General features: G+C 48.4%; 1 protein-coding gene across 1 annotated transcript; it reads right to left on the minus strand.

Moving 5' to 3' along the window:
* Positions 1-15,478: 15,478 nt before the first annotated feature.
* Positions 15,479-16,385, minus strand: LOC135171360 (basic proline-rich protein-like). Its single transcript, XM_064137845.1, has 3 exons — positions 16,379-16,385; positions 15,727-16,328; positions 15,479-15,532 (listed from the first exon to the last, which is right to left on the minus strand). Exons 1-3 carry the CDS (start codon positions 16,383-16,385, stop codon positions 15,479-15,481), a joined length of 663 nt encoding a protein of 220 aa, XP_063993915.1.
* Positions 16,386-17,300: the final 915 nt, after the last annotated feature.

The following is a 17,300-nucleotide window of genomic DNA, read 5'->3' on the forward strand; positions in this document are numbered from 1 at the left end:
TGCGAAATTCAAGACTGGACGCTCGGAGGAAACGAAAAGATTGAAGAGCTTAGTTTTTGGGAAAATCCAAGTGATTTGCACAGCGGTTACGAGTGCCGCCAACTTTCGAAGAGGACAGGAAGGGATTTCCAACGCAATGAAAATATATTTTCTGAAACGAGACATGAAGAATGTGATCAATCATGTCTTTGGCTCACATGGAGAGTGTGCTGATTATTTCTGTGATGGAAATAGCAAAGAGAATGAGATCAATTTGATTCTGGTCTTGCGAGAGAATGGTCTATATGATCAGCTAGAAGCCATCATGGATACCTGGGCTCTTACAGCTGAATATGTATTATCAGCTGAAACAGCCAACCTTGGCGAATGTTTCAATTCAGTTTTGGCAAAGTTTATTTACCACAAGGGTGTCAATGTCCAATCAAGAGGCATGTATCCAGCACGTATTGCAATGCCTGCTATTCAGTTCAACAATCAGGATCTTGGAAGTTGTCTTCACAAGGGAATGAATAAGACACCACCACAGGAGCTGATCGAAATAGAATCGGAGAAGCAGAGAAAGAATGATTACAACACCAGATACGTCAAGAAGAAGATGCCTCTATTACCTGCAGATGACTCCGCTGCCATTACACGGCCCTCGGGTTATGGTCGTCATTGCGAGAAGCCAGACATGGATCCCCATATGTATACGAAGGCATTGGAGAACCACAAAGCCTTACTTCGCGCTTGGCAGAATGACCGTGAAAATATTGAACGTAGATCGCGATCGCTTGATCCGTACGAGAATGTGTATGTGAAAAAGATTCTCTTCAGCCATAACTTTGGACGTATATGTCGTATGAAGAAAGAAACGCCAACGGCAGTCGCAGTAAAGGAATCCTGTACCCATCTTCGAAGCGACCTCAATCCTACACCCTCTGTGTAAAGAGGAACATCAAAAAGAGCCTATGTATACAGGACTGCGGTGTAATAATCGACAAAACTCATCCGTTCGTGGCCGCCAAACCAGATGGCATTTTCGGTGACGGAATTATCATAATTCATTGCCCGTATGTTCTTCGAAACTTGTCAATAGAAGAGGCTATGGATAAATTGAAGCTTCGGGATAATCATGGCCAAATAAAGAAGAATAATCCCTTATATTATGAGGTTGTAGGCAATCTTGCAATCAGTGGAAAGAAATCTTGGCGGCTATATATATCTACTGCTGAAGACCACATAGTCATCCCTATAGTTCATGATGAGGATTTGTGGAGGGATCAAATGGTTGGAAAACTGCGAATTTTATGAAAGGTGGATAATTCCCGAAATTGTTGATGGCAGACATCGTAGGAGTATGGATTTACGCGATAAAAGCCGTTCACATCTACCACGTCTTCAAGCAGACGCCGACAGAAACAGAGATCACATTGCATCTAATAAGGGAACACCTGAATTTTCAAATGGTGCACCACCAAACAATTCACTAGCCACTAATCACGGCGACGTCGAGGATTCTGCAATAGGGGAATTCCAAACTACAGAGCTTTCCAATGAAGATTTCGCCGTATTGATGGACCATACCCATGGTCAGTTGGAGGCAACTCATATAGATGTTTTTGGCACTATCGTGTCTCGAGTGACACACAATCTTTACCTATATCGCTCACCATCATTGAGAGATGCTTTGTTGAGAATAGAGCCCATTGAACCTTGTCGCAAGCATATTCAAATTTTCAATCGTGGTGGTGAGCATTGGGTTTGTTCTTACTACGACACAAAAGACATTTACGTATGGGATTCATTGCGTAATCAAATCCAGCCACCGAGTCCGAATCCATATTTGCCGTACCTACAACGACTTTTCCCTCATCATTCATTTGATGAAAATCCGGTCGTCTTTCGTGAAGTACAGCAGCAAATCAACTCTGTAGACTGTGGTGTTTTTGCAATTGCATTTGTAATAACTTTGATGTATGGTTTAAATCCGGAAAATATCACGTATGAAGTCGAGATGATGCGGGATTTGCCTGATATATACAGGATGTAGATCAGGTAGAGGCGAACAGTGAACAGGCATGTTTTGGGGGTGATTCTGAGCAGAAAAGTCCTTTTCCACTTTCCGCTCGGACGCATCCCTGCAGAGATATGGGGGTGAAAAGAACGGCCAATGGGGCGCGAGCATTGCGCGGCTCTCCGTCCGTGTGCTGCGGGTAAGCAGTGGCGGTGCTTCCCTTTCTCCTCGGGCGGACGTTCCATTCCGCTAGTGAGTGAGAGAGTGGGGGGGGGGGGGCGCTAGGGTGATTAAAAACAGATTATTATTTACATTTGTTGAAAAGGAGAGCTTCTGGATCGGAGGCGATCGGGTGGTGTGTGGGGGTATGAGCAATCCCAAAAAAAATAAAGAGAGATGAATTACACTGCACGTGTCACCTTGATTTATTAACAAACACAATTCGTCAGTCTTAATAATATTTAATCATATGTTGAAGAGCGGTCCGTTATTATAACTAATTATAAGAAAACCCGATGAGCCGTTTCGCGGATATGACGAGTAACAATAGTTCGAGCGGTCTAGAAAGATCGATTTAGATAATTGAGCGGTACTTAATAACGACGTGTTACTAACACAATAATCCGGAAGCGAGTGAACGAGCGAATCGCCCGATCGATCGGATGAGTCGAATTCGGTGATCCTCGTGGTCGGTGGTGGGGCAGCTTCCCTATGCAGGATAGCTAGGAGCGGTCCAGGAAGTGGCGCCCCATCACCCAAAGAATGTTAAGTAGGCCCATAGTAACAACTGGGTTGTTTTGATTTTGCCTGACGGTGAGCAGGCATTAGTATTAGTGATGGAATCCTGTCGGCTTCCAGGAATTCCAACAACATTAGTATTATTTATTAAAAGACAAGATTCTGAAAACGGCGGGCATCCCCCTTGGCGTTTCAAAGCTAATTGTTTAAATGTTAATCATCTCATGATACAATAGCCCTACAGTGTTTTGTCAAGAGATCTTTTTTGTAAATTTAATTTACAATAATCTTCTTTATTGTAGATCTTTTTAACTTCCCGATAGGAAGTTATTGGTTTCACCCCGAAAATAAAAAATCGTAATTTTATGAAATGTCGACGTTTCATGACCAGGAGAACACCCCCGATGATTTGTAGTGTGACGCGCGCGTGTGTGTGTGTGTGTGTGTATGTGCGTGCGTGTGTGTGTGTGTGTGTTTTTTTTTTTTTTTTTTTTTTCTTGAGGTTTGAGGGAAATCTTCAAAAGATTCTGGTAAAGTGATGTTAAGAAACCAGATCTGAGATTTTTACTCAGTAAAACCCTTTTTCCTCTCATTTACCTCTCATCTTCAGGACCTTCAGCCCTCGCGGCACCACCGTTAGGTATTACTTCGCGAGGAGGTTCTCAGCTCGTTGCCCTTCCACGGTCTTCAATCACTGTACGTCCGCCTAAACTAAAAAATGTTATGTGAGATTAGGAGGTTGCAGAAAGATTGCTCACCTACACTGCAGACTTGCGTGTGCCTTCTTCATTTCTCAGCTCTTTAATGATCTCAGCCGCAAAGTTACTTGTTGCATTCCAGGCTGCCTGCGATGACATCATTGCTTCCACCAGTTCTTCGGGTACGATCTTCTTCCCGAGTTCTGACTCCCAGTTGCAGCGGATTTCATTGAAGCGGGGGCATGCGAAAAATACATGCTTCGCATCCTCAGCAATACCTCTGCAAGCGACACACTCTGGAGAATCCGCGTGCTTAAATCTACAAAGATAAGCCCGGAAACACCCATGTCCTGAAAGCATTTGGCAAAGGGAATGGTTCACTTCACCATGCTTTCGACTTACCCACACTTCCACTTTAGGGATCAGGCGATGAGTCCATCGCCCTTTCGTGGAAGTGTCCCACTTTTTCTGCCACAATTCGTAACTATGGTGTCTTTCCTCAGCTCTCAGCTCCTCGGGACTCAAGCTTTCTGATCCCCTTCGCCGATATAAGGATTTCCGCTCTTGGGCCAGTACTTCTATCGGCAACAGTCCCGCGATGACACATACCGCATCCTCCGAAACTGTCCGATACGCACTTGCAACTCTGAGGGCACTTAGTCAGTAGACCGGTGCGATGTTACGTCGTCCTTCCTGCAATTGGAGTACATTTCCCCAAATGGGAACAGCATAGGTGAGCACCGAAGTAACCACTGATGACAGCAGTGCTCTTCGCCTTTGTTTAGGTCCCCCGATGTTGGGCATGGGACGCGCTAAGGCGGATCGGACCCGAGATGCCTTGGTCCCAACATGCTCCGCTTGCTGCTTGAACTTCAGTCGGGCATCTATCATCACTCCGAGATACCGAATAAACGGCTGAGATGTGATCTCATGGTCCCCGACCGGCAGTGTAATACCTTCCAAGATCTTTCTACTTGTAATGAGCACCGCTTCCGTTTTCTGCTCCGCGAGTTGTAGTCCCACTAATTCCATCCAGTGACGTATCCTGCTAAAAGTCGCATCAAAGATGGCCGTAATTTGCTCCCGATGTTTTGCCACAATCACTACCGCCACGTCATCCGCAAATGCCACGAGTCTCGCTTCAATTGGTAGTGCTACCTTCAGCAATCCATCATACATGATGTTCCATAATAGAGGACCCAGCACAGAGCCCTGAGGTACACCTCTGGTTACGTGGTACTCTTTAGGGCCACTCGCCGTATCATACTTGAGAACTCTGCCGGTGAAGTAGCTAGCAGCCATCTTGCGCAGATATTCTGGGACGCTCATCCTCTCAAGAGCCTCCATAATGCAGTCCCACCTGGCGGAATTGAAGGCATTCTTGATATCTAGTGTTGCCACCAAGCAGTACTTTTTGTACCTTCTCTCCATCTTGTCCCAGAGATCGCCTCCTTGGCCATGTTGACAACGACGTCAATGGCATCAATGGTGGACCGACCTTTTCGGAACCCGTATTGGTTGTCGGCTAGCTGCGATTCTACCACTGCTTCTATCCTTCTGTGGATGATGCGTTCGAGAATTTTCCCAGCTGTATCCAGCATGCAGAGGGGACGATATGATGACGGCTCGTCTAATGGCTTTTTCCCTTTGGGTAGGAGCACCAGCCTCTGCTGCTTCCACTTAGCGGGAAAGGTACCTTCCTCCAGGCATGCATTATATACATCCAGGAACAGTCCTGGTGCTGCATTGATGGCTGTTTTTAATGCAATATTGGGGATTCCGTCAAGACCAGGGGCCTTGGTGTTTCCCACTCTGCTGCTTGCTTCCTGCAGTTGTTCCTAGCTTAGCCCGTACAAAGTAAGCCTCATCGGTGGCCGCAGTGCTTTCAACCGAATACTTTCCGCAAGACCAGATGACGGCCTTGTGACTCTTATCTGTCTCCCAAGGCTGGTTGCTCAGATGTCTGTATGGCTCCGAGACGATTGCCAGATCGATCTTCAGCTCCCGCACAGTCTGCATAAGCAGATCGTGTGCGGCCTCACAGTGATTGAGGTTGAGCTGTAGTATCCGCATTAGTTTTTCTTGCTCACCTTCTGATATGCCTCTCTGAGTACAGGGCATCTGCTGCATCCAGCAATATGGGCACAGTCCGCTGATGGATCTTTTTCAGCGCATAAAGCACAACGGGCCTGTTTTCCACAGACCGCAGATTTATGTCCATTCTCTCCACACTTTGTACAGAGCTTCGTTCTGTCCACTCGACTCTTGCATTTGATGGCGAGGTCTCCGTAGTGCCAGCACTTGAAGCACTTGGTCACTCTCGCCACCCGTCGGATTCGGCAGTTTACCCATCCTATACGGATCTTGCCTCGATCGCCTAAGGCTTTCTCCGCAACTGCTGAGGCCACCCTTACTGATGCAGTCTGGGTACCTCCATAGGCCTTGCGCAAAGATCTGATGGCGTCCGGGGCAATTTGGCAGTTCCCCCCAGCTGTAATTTTCAGAGCCTCTAGTACTTCATCTCTCGTGGTCAGTTCGTCAAGATCCCTGATCTCCAGTTCTTCCTGTGGCCCCTTGTTTAGAACGTCTGCCTCGTTCCCGAGGAGTTCAGCTATAGCCTTATGCAAGCTGTCAGCCTCTTCTTGCTTATCCTTCGATAGAATAATCAGCATATCTCCTGTGGCAGTCTTGCGGATTTTGTCGACGCAATCACGAGCCTGGTCGGCAGGTATCTGCTCCTTCACCCGTTTCAGCACTTCCGAGTACTGCTTCTTGTCCTTCGGACGCACAATCAGAGCATTGGGCCTCACTACTGGTGCCTTCTGCTTCTTTTTCTTTTTTGTCTGAGGCTTGTCGCGCTGCTGAATTCTCTGCTTCTTCTTTGATTTTACCTGCTTCCACTCCGAGGACTTTGTAGGTAATTCTTCCGTCTTGCTTTCAGCCCGAACAATCTTCGTTTCATCCTTCTTCTTCTTGAGGTCCCTATCGTCCGTCGGTGGTGATTCCCGCACCTTCCGCTTCATTCGGAAAGTCTTGCAGTTCTCTGAGAGAGCTGAGCTCTCATCCTCAAGCTCCGAGTCTATTGTGGTCGCAGTGCCTTCCGAGAGCGTTCGCGTTCGTCCCAAAAGTGGGGATGCTGGTATGGTCAGCATTGGCCTGGCCTGTCCTTCATGGCCCAGTTGCCTCAGTCGTTTTGCTGAGGTACTGATGGAGTTCACCAAGTCTCGGGCTTGGGCGTTTATACTCCTCTTCTCCTTCATGTAGGACACTAGATCAGCAATCAGCTGTTCATGCCGGTCCCACATCCTCTTCCTTAAGGCGGCTGCGTCGGTTGGCTCCGCTTTCCAGGCCAAGTTGTCTTTCCTGACCTCTTGCTTTGTCTCTTCGTTTTTCTCAGTATTTTTATTTGTCTCCATCTTGTTCCCACGAGTACCTAGGGAATTTACAGACCACCTCAGTAGAGCCCCGGTTACTGAGGCTAGGCCGCTAAGTACACCTGGGGTTGGACCCGGTGCCCCAGGGCCACCGTTTGCGACGCCAATTACCCCTGGCGCCTTCCAGAAATCAGCACGGTGAACACTTTGACATTGGGGGGGTTTGAACTGCTTCTTAGTTCGGAAGAATCCGTTAAGCTCCTCCACCAACGTCAAGGTCTTGCAGTTCCCAGGAGGAGTGTGTGTGTGTGTGTGTGTGTGTGTGTTTGTGTATGTGTGCTCATTTTTTTTTGTTCACGCTCCCAGGCGACCGGTAAGGGCGATCGGAATGGGGGTGGTCGCGACCGATAGATGTCATCGAGTACAAGATCGGATTAGTTTGGGAGTGAAATCCCCCCACCCGTTTTTGAGTTTTTTCAAAAATAAGGATTATTTTGATCTTTCAATTTCTTTCGTTCACGCTCCCGTCCAAGCGCGTGATGCGATCGAGGCGGTTATGGTCGCAGTCGATGGGCATTGACTTGGTCAAGATCCCATTAACACGGGAGTGAAATCCCCCCACCCCTTTTCGGGATTTTTGTTGAAAACAATGGAAAGATTGACAACTGACATTATTCGATATATGAAGCCTCTATTGAGCTGTCGTTCATGCTCCCGCGAAAACGCATAATGCGATCGGAATGGTTTTGATCACGATCGATGGGTTTTGACTTGGTTCGGATCTGATTAGGTTGGGAGCGAATTCCCTCCACCTCATTTTGAGTTTTTTTAGAAAAGAAAGGTTAATTTTGGATTTCTTTCGTTCACGCTCCCGTGCAGACGCGTCCCCCCATTGAATTGATTTTGATCGCGATCGATAGGCATAGACTTTGTCAAGATCCCATTAGGACGGGAGTAAATTCCCCCCAACCCTTTTCCGTTTTTTTGTTGAAAAAAATGAAAAGATTCAAATATTATTCCATATATGACGTCTATATTGAGTTTCCTTTCACGCTTCCGCGAGAATGCATAATGCGATCGGAATGGATTTGATCACGACCGATAGGTTTTGACTTGGTACAGATCTGATTCGGTTGGAAGCGAATTCCCTCCACCCCTTTTTGAGTTTTTTTAGAGAAGAAGGGTTAATTTTGGATTTCTTTCGTTCACGCTCGAAAAAAAGGGAATAATTGGAGAAAAATCATTGGTACACTGAGAGAAAAATTCTCTGATAACTAGAAATTATCGTTTTGAATAGTCGTAAAACAGAATCCTGTAGAAACGAATTCATTATAGATTGAATGGAACCGATACGTATTGGGCGCAAAAAAATATAGTTCTGTTAAGGCCCGGTTGGAGGGATTTTTTCCCGACAAGTCCCTAGGAAATTCCCTAGGAAACTGATAAAAATTGACCATTTCCACTTTCCCAAATTACGACCGGGTTATTGGACGAAAAAATCCAATTTTGGTCACAAAAATTGAACGTTTGTTTCCCATGAATCGGAAATTAGGTCTGGAAGGAGGAAAATGAATGGAAGTATTTTTTTTCGTCATTGGAAAATCACACAAAAAAAACACCATTCTCGCCCCCTGTCCAAATTAGCACACCGTGGCACCCGGCCAATATGGCGTGGCTAACTGTCACTTGAAAAAACACTCATTATAATTATTTCAGACACTGGACACTTTTCACACCTAATTTCCGATTCATGAACAATAATGTACTATTTTTTAAAATTATTCCTGGAACAATTTGACCACTCCAGCCCGCGTAATTAGGGAAAGTGCGATTGAAGCGATCAGCTGTAGCAATATTTTTTTTTGAAATACCGCTCGAATCCGTGGGATGGCGCCACCGACGATACAAAAATTCATGACGGAGGATTCACGAGTTTTGAGGATTATTGAGTGCGGCGGATCAGGGACGTATTACGATGGGGCCCCACGGGTACCAGCGGTTAGTCCGTCTCACTCCCACGCCCCATAAATTTAATAATGTAGTGATAACAATAATAATAATAATAATAATAATAATAATACTCAGCCCCGGACGTGCTCTATAAACGAGACGAAGGGGACGGTATGAGTCACCAACTGAGCGCGTCCCCAGGTGGCGGATAGGGGGACGGCCGGAGAAAGAGTGGCACCTCGGGAACGGAGAAAGGAGGCTGAACAACAGCACCTGACTCCAGGATCCTGGGGCACACTTCAGTACCCGGCCAGCGACAGCTATAACGTCGACCTACGGAAGTAAAAACCCGTCAGGAAGACCCAAGGCATCGCCGCGGACCAGACTCCCCAAGCTAAGGTGGAAGTTATCGTGCCGAGGGCTGAATGGCACTGGGGAACAGTGTTGCAAACGATACCCTTGGGGAACCAGGCAGCACCCCATTGTATGCATGCCTTACCTCCGCATCCAGGCTCTGCGGGGGTGGACCTTCTTTTCCTGGTTACTCGTGGGATCAACATGGACCCAACTAATAATAAAAATTTTAACGCCGATGACGGTGCCCTCTCTGAGGGAACGGCAGAGGCTTGTAGGTCGGAGGAGAGCACGATCAGCACTAGGGCCCCGGAAGGGGAACAAGCGCTGATCCAAATGGAAGTTGAGGAGGAGCCAGCCTCAGAGGGGCCCACCAGTGGTGGGCCCGCTGTCGCTGACCCTACCCAGGGGAGGAAGAGAAGGGGTAGGACGGGTGCGGAGAAGCGCCGGGCCCGCCAGGCTAGGCTGAAAGCCGATGCCTCGCGGGATCAGCAATCTCCGCAGGTAGAGACCGCGTCCAGGGATAAGGAGGAACAGGGGACAGGGCCCAAGAGGCCCAGGTCCTCAGGATCCACTCCCCCCGACGTGGCCATGCCCGCGAAAAAGTTGAGGGCCATGGAAGGACTGGGGGCAACCTCCTTCAGGGAGGCGGCGAAGGGTGGCGGCAGGGTGGCCTTAGTGCCAACTGGCCATCCTGAGCTGTCTCTGACGAGGGAGCAAGCCGACCTGGTTCAGGAGGCGCTAGTGGCGTCACTGTTCGGGACTGACATGGAAGGTCAGCTCCCGAGCTTTGACGGCCACTGGTTTGACGATGGCGTGCTGTGGGTGGCATGCACGGACGGTCAGTCAAGAGAGTGGCTGAAGTCCGTGGTGCCCACCCTGGCACCCTGGGAAGGGGCCTCCCTTATCATGATGGATAAGGAAGCGCTCCAAAAACTGATCAGAGTCACAGCCTTTCTCCCGGGAAAACCCGTAGGAGCGGCTGTGGCTCTTGAGAGGTTGGGAAAGCAGAACAGGGCCCTTACCACAGGCAAGTGGAGGGTCTGGGACTGCCGGAGCGGGGAGGAGGGGCTCAACCTGGTGTTGGGTGTTGACCCCAAATCTCTAGAGGCCCTGAAGGGCATGGGGATGGCCCCCTTCTACTGCCTCGGCCGGGCTCGTTTCTACGAGACCCAGCGGAGAGCGGCGGGGGGAAAGGCGCCCCAAGCGCAGCCAGGCCCGGAGAAAGTGATCGCCGACCGAGGGGAGTCAGGGATCGCAGGGGAGGGGGGAAGGCAGGAGGGAGCGCCTAAGGGTCCGAGTGGCTCGGTGAGTGCCCCAGGAACTGCCGGGGAAGGCGCCCATGAGGGGAGGGAAAAGGAGAGCGAGGAAGGCTCCCTCTTACAGAGGGACCCCCTTGCCCCTGCAAGGCCTCCGCTGAGCGGACGCGCGAAGGGCCGAAGAGGAAGGCCGCCTCTGGTGAGAGGGGGCGCGGCGGGAACTGGGAGGGGGTCTCAAGGGACCCTCAACTGGGCCCTGCCGGGCTCATCCCACTCAGGGCAGGTCAGGGCGCCACCAGGCGACCCTGCCTAACGGCCCACCAATGGCCAGGGGGACAAGGGGGGAAGGAACAGAGGGCAATATGCAGGGAGACGGCTTAGGCTCTCTGCTAGTCCACTGCTCCCAGATTAACTTGCAGCACTGCAAGGCTGCGACTGCCCTGCTGAGTCGCAGCCTAGCAGTAGAGCATACAGACATATGCCTTATACAAGAGCCCTGGCAACACGGAGGCTCGGTAAAAGGCCTATCTGGAGGCGAGGTGGAGCTATTCTATGCTCGGGGCGACCTGGGCCCCAGGGCCTGCATTGCTGTCAAAAGAGCGTGCGGAGCTAGGGGAATGGCCAACTTCTGCCACAGAGACTTGGTGGCGATTGTCGTGAGACTTCGGGGGGAGGCCGGTGCGGAGGACATAGTTTTCTGCTCGGCTTACTTCCCACATGACTCGCCGACACCACCACCTACCAATGAGCTGCGTGATCTGGTGAATCACTGCAGAGCTAGAAAGTTGCCACTCATCATAGGTTGTGACGCAAACGCGCAGAACGTGGTGTGGGGTAGCGAAAGATGTAATGACAGGGGCACTGCTCTCCTGGAATTTATGGCAGACGTGGACCTGGAGATCCTAAACAGGGGCTCGAGGCCCACGTTCGTCACTTCTCGCTGTCAATGTATCATTGACGTAACCATGTGCACCCGCCGGCTGGCGAGGCGATGCAGGGACTGGAGGGTGGACCGAGAGGACACACTCTCTGACCATCGACGCATCAGATTTAGCATAGAGGGCTGTGCCCAACCGCAGCAGGACCGCCTGCGCAGAAACCCAAGGGCCACCGACTGGGACTCCTTCGAGAGGAACCTGGAGGAAAGGCTCGGGGTTGGACGCGTTAGGCCCTGCAGGGAGGACCGGTTAGAGGACGAGGTGGAAAGAATCCACGTTGCCCTAACTGAGTCTTTTGAGACGGCATGCCCGGCTAGACGTTGCAGGAAGGGTAACAAAGTGCCTTGGTGGAGCCGTGAGTTGGACAGGCTGAGAAGCCAGTCCAGGAGGCTCGGAAACCGAGCGCACAAATCGAAGAGGGCCGAAGACTGGACTCTGTACAGAAATGTGCAGAGAGAGTACAAGAGGCTCATAAAACGATCAAAGGAGCTCACCTGGAGGACATACTGTGAGGAACTGGAGGCGCTTTCAGGCATCTCCAGGCTTCGCAGGGTCTTCTCGGGGGGCCCTTCACAACGGCTGGGTGGAATCACGCTGGAAAGCGGAGAGACCATCACAGAACCGCGAGAGGTCCTTGAGCATCTGGTTCGCGCGCACTTCCCGGACTCTATTATAGAGCTTCCAGGAGAGTGCCTGGAAGTGGACTGGAAGCGAACAGGAAGCGGCGATCCCGACTGGGAGCTAGCCGCACGAATAGTAACGCTGGACAGGCTGCAATGGGCGGTGGACTCCTTCGAAATGTACAAGAGTCCAGGTCCGGATGGGATACATCCGGCCCTCTTGCGAAGAGGGGGGCCATTGCTCCTGCGCAGACTGATACCGGCATTCAGGGCCTGCCTAGCATTGGGCTATGTGCCAGGCAGGTGGCGGGAAGTCAGGGTTGTCTTTATCCCCAAACCGGGTAAATGCAGCTACGACAACGCGAAAGCCTACAGACCGATCAGCCTGAGCTCCTTCTTACTGAAGACGCTGGAAAGGCTGGTCGATAGGCACATTAAGGAGGGGGCACTGAGGATTAATCAGATATGCCCCTCACAACATGCTTACCAAGCTGGCAGATCGACTGAGACTGCGCTGCACCACTTGGTAGGCACAATAGAAAATGCGAAGGAAAGGGGGGAGGACACCCTTGGCGTCTTTATCGACATCGAAGGGGCCTTCGACAATACCGCCTTTGATACAATGGAGAAAGCTGCGGCAGCGTTTGGGATCGAGAATTCGATCATCAAATGGATAGCCGCCATGCTCCGAACAAGAGTTGTCCACTCCACCCTTGGGGACAGTGAGGTAAGGGCTGCGGTAGGGAGGGGCTGCCCGCAGGGGGGGGTTATCTCTCCTCTGCTATGGCTCCTCGTAGTTGACGGCCTCCTCACTGGACTCGAGGAACTGGGGGTAAGGACAGTCGCATATGCGGATGATGTGGCACTGCTGGTAACTAGCAGGAACACGAGCATGCTGCACAGCAAGATGCAAAAGGCGCTGGACTATGTTCAGCAGTGGTGCACATCGAAGGGCCTAAGGGTAAACCCAGGCAAAACGGAGATGGTGCACTTCACACGTAGAAGGAGGGGTGCTGTTAAGGCTCCCTCCATTTACAACACAATGCTGAAATTCTCGAGTGAGGTCAAATACTTAGGTATTTGGCTCGACGAGAAGCTCAGCTGGAAAAAGCACATCGCCATGCAGACTAGCAAGGTCACCATGACTTACTGGGCATGTAGGCGAATGTTTGGAAGCACATGGGGTCTAAGGCCGAAGATGGTCAAATGGATCTACACGGCCATTATGACCCCACAGCTAACATACGCAGCCGCAGTGTGGTGGACAGCCTTGAACAAGGCCTGCCACAGGAAAGCGGTGGACAAAATAGGCAGGCTTGCGATGCTGGGCATAACAGGGGCCCTCAGAACGACCCCCAGCTCAGCGTTGGAGGCTCTGCTCTTTATGCAACCTCCACACCTAATTATAAGGGAAGAGGCAACAAGAGCGGCCGCAAGACTGCGGCTACAGGGAACATGGAAGGGAGCTAGGAATGGGCATGCTAGTGTCCTCCGCGCGGACAGAGAGCTGGAAGGGCTACTGTCGCGCGGTGCTGACGCCTGCAGACCCCGATGGCACTTTCGCAGAAAGTTCTCGGTCAATCTTGGATGGGGGGAAACCCCGTCAGGAAAGGATGCGGACTGGGTGCCGCCCCGTGGACTAGTCTGGTATACGGACGGATCACGGGTGAGCGGACGGGCAGGTGCGGGGGTCTGGTCAGAGGGGCCCGCAATAGCGAGGACCATTGGGCTGGACTCACACGCAACCGTGCTCCAGACCGAGCTAGCTGCCCTAAGGGCCTGCGCCAGGATGATCCTGGAGAGGGGGGACAAGGGCAAAAAGATCTTCATCTACTCAGATAGCAAGCGCGCGCTGAGAGCAATACTCAGGTATGAGTGTTGTTCTAAGCTGGTGAGTGAATGCGTCGAGCTGATGGAGGAAATTGCCGTAAATAATCGGCTCGAGGTGGCCTGGATTCCGGGACACGCTGGCATCAAAGGCAACGAAAAAGCCGATGAGCTAGCAAAGAACGGTAGTTGCAGGGGCTTTCAGGGAGAGGTGGAGCACGTAGGCGTGCACACCGATTTTGTGAAGGACCTGGTCAAGGAACGTGCGGATAGGAGGATCGTGGAGAGATGGGACTCGGAGACGGGTGCCAAGCACACGAAATCCCTCCTAGGAGAACCCACTAGGAAGTTGGCAGAGACCCTGTTGGGCCTAAACAGGGTTAAGCTCCGTACTATGGTGGGGCTTATCACTGGACACTGGCCCCTGGCTCTGTACTTATCAAGGATAGGCAAGGGGACTGACCCCCTATGCAAAAGATGCGGGCTGACAGAGGAGGATCCTCTTCACCTATGCACAAGATGCAGCGGACTCGATGAAGCCAGATGGAATGTCTTCGGGTCTACTTGCATAGATATACATGTCGACAGGGACGGGATCAAGGGGCTCTATGAGTTAGCTCGTAGGGCACAAATACTCGATACCAGCGACTAGACGGCTGCCTGAGGGCAGGGTGTAAAATGGCCGAGAGGCTGATTGCACCTCCGGACAGGACCGTCTAAATATGATAAGTGATAAGTGAATAATAATAATAATAATAATAATAATAATAATAATAATAATAATAATAATAATAATAATAATAATAATAATAATAATAATAATAATAATAATAATAATAATAATAATAATAATAATAATAATAATAATAATAATAATAATAATAATAATAATAATAATAATAATAATAATAATAATAATAATAATAATAATAATAATAATAATAATAATAATAATAATAATAATAATAATAATAATAATAATAATAATAATAATAATAATAATAATAATAATAATAATAATAATAATAATAATAATAATAATAATAATAATAATAATAATAATAATAATAATAATAATAATAATAATAATAATAATAATAATAATAATAATAATAATAATAATAATAATAATAATAATAATAATAATAATAATAATAATAATAATAATAATAATAATAATAATAATAATAATAATAATAATAATAATAATAATAATAATAATAATAATAATAATAATAATAATAATAATAATAATAATAATAATAATAATAATAATAATAATAATAATAATAATAATAAATAATAATAATAGTAAATAATAGGAATAATAATAATAGTGAAATAATTATACTATTATTGTAATGAGAGGGGGTGGGGGGTTGCACCATGTGCGGGTCTTGGAGAAATGTCTCCGCAGGGGTGGGTCAGTCGACGCAGGGGGTGATTCTGAGTCGATCTGGACCTATGAAAATCGACCCCATTTTTCCACCCTCACTACCCCATTTCCAAGGTGGCCGGCGAGGTGATTAAAAAATATTTCTACATGTAGGATTCGAAAAGTCAAAGGAGTGGTGGAGGAAAAAATGAACACAGCTGGGTAAACTGAGTGCACGGCGAAAAAAAGGGGATTTGAGGGTTCGATGAGGGTGTCAGGGTGCAATGAGGGGTTGATGGTGGGATCACTGCATTGGGATAAATTGGAGGGTGGGATGGAGGAGATGAGGTTACATAACGGGACACAAACAAAACAAGAATTTTTTAATAATTTCTTTATTTTCCTATGTATATATTATAAACAGTTTCAGCTTTGTTCTTTTTCCCCCCTCTTCTGCCTCCTCTTGTCTGGCCGCTGTTGCGGCCTCCGGATCGGCCTCTGTGGGGGATTCTGGAGCCTCTGTTGCCTCTCTGCTAAAGACAAAATAAATGAAAAGTGGTGTAAAATACATAATACGGAGGCAATATTTTTGTTTACCTTTGGTGGTTTCATGGCTGGGTGTGGCATCCTGCTCCGAATAGGTCCTGGCACCACACGGCCAAACCCATATGGGCCAGCCATCACAGGAGCTGGCCCGTATGGGCCCATCCCATAAGGTGCTGGTCCGTATGGGCCCATCCCATACGGAGCTGGCCCGTAATGGCCCATCCCATACGGAGCTGGCCCGTAGTGGCCCATCCCATACGGAGCTGGCCCGTAATGGCCAACCATGTAAGGGCCTGGTGTGTGGTGGTCAGTCACGTAGGGCCCTATTCCAATGGGGCATGCTGAATTGGGGACATCTGGGTCCCTTCCTGCTCCGCCCAGATTAATGGCTGAGACGTCAGCTGGGCCATGCTCGCCATTGTGGGGATGTTCCTCATTGTCACGCTCCCCGCGTGGTGGTGATGGTGGGGGTGGTGGTGGTGGGGGTGGTGGTGGTGGGATTGGAGCTGGTGGGAGTGGTGAGGGTGGTAATGGTGGTGACAGCGGCGGGGGTGGGCCACGAGGAAGAGGAGGAAAAATATAATGCGGCGGAAGAAGAGAAGACGGAGAGGGTAAAGGAGGAAAAGTGGAAAGAGATGATCCTTCGTTTTTTTCTGAAATAAAAAAGGTTCGTAATTAGCTCATTGCAAAAAGTGGGTCATGCCTAACATTATTCAACACTAATAAGCGTGAATCATGTTGAGAATAACTCATTTCTTTGCAATGATTGACTGTAGATTATTTTTTTCATCCCAATTACAACCAAATAAATGGTGGCTTTTCCCGTCACGTGGTACAAGTAAGGGGGTTTTACTTCGGATATTTTCCGGATATTTCCCTGTTTGTTGCTAAGCAATGAAAATACTCGATTAACAATTTGTACGCGTTTCAAACCCCAAAACTGTCATTACAAAAAATCAAGTTCAAAGACTTTACCTCGACATGAGCAAATTTGGAGGAGAATCCTTGGAGATTACTGGAGAATAATCCACTCGTAGGAATAAATTACTCCACATGATTTACTATTGAAATAGAAAATAGAAACTAGTTTTGCCTCGAATATTGGCCAAAAAAATCCATTGCAGCATCTTATTGCCAAAAGTGGATTATTCTCAACATGATTTATGTTTATTTCTGATGAACTATGTTGACAACAATACACTTTTTTAGGTTATCTACTGTCTTCTTGTTTGGAGGTAGGTATGGATAAATGAAGGTCAATGTGCAACTTGCAGAGTACATTTTGAAACTATCAACACTGAAAGTAGCAAATTGACGTTCATTACTTGATGAATATTTCACCAGCAAAGGTGTTATATTTGATAGAACAAAAATCACTTACCTGCCATTTCTTTTCGCGATATGCTTGTGGGCGTTATCCAACTTATTGTGAATGGATGATGGGCAGTCCTGGTAATAATCACATGGGAAACGGCACGCCATCGTGTGGATTATTACTATCGATTATTGATAACGAGCGCCGGTAAATCTCCAATCCGCTTGTTCCAAGTTTGAACAATGGCGGCTGCATTCTACTATTATTGTTATCGCGAGTGAAGGTGCTTGTGCCCGTACAAAAAAAAAAA

Source organism: Diachasmimorpha longicaudata, chromosome 19 (genome assembly GCF_034640455.1).
Source record: "Diachasmimorpha longicaudata isolate KC_UGA_2023 chromosome 19, iyDiaLong2, whole genome shotgun sequence".
NCBI lineage: Eukaryota > Metazoa > Arthropoda > Insecta > Hymenoptera > Braconidae > Diachasmimorpha > Diachasmimorpha longicaudata.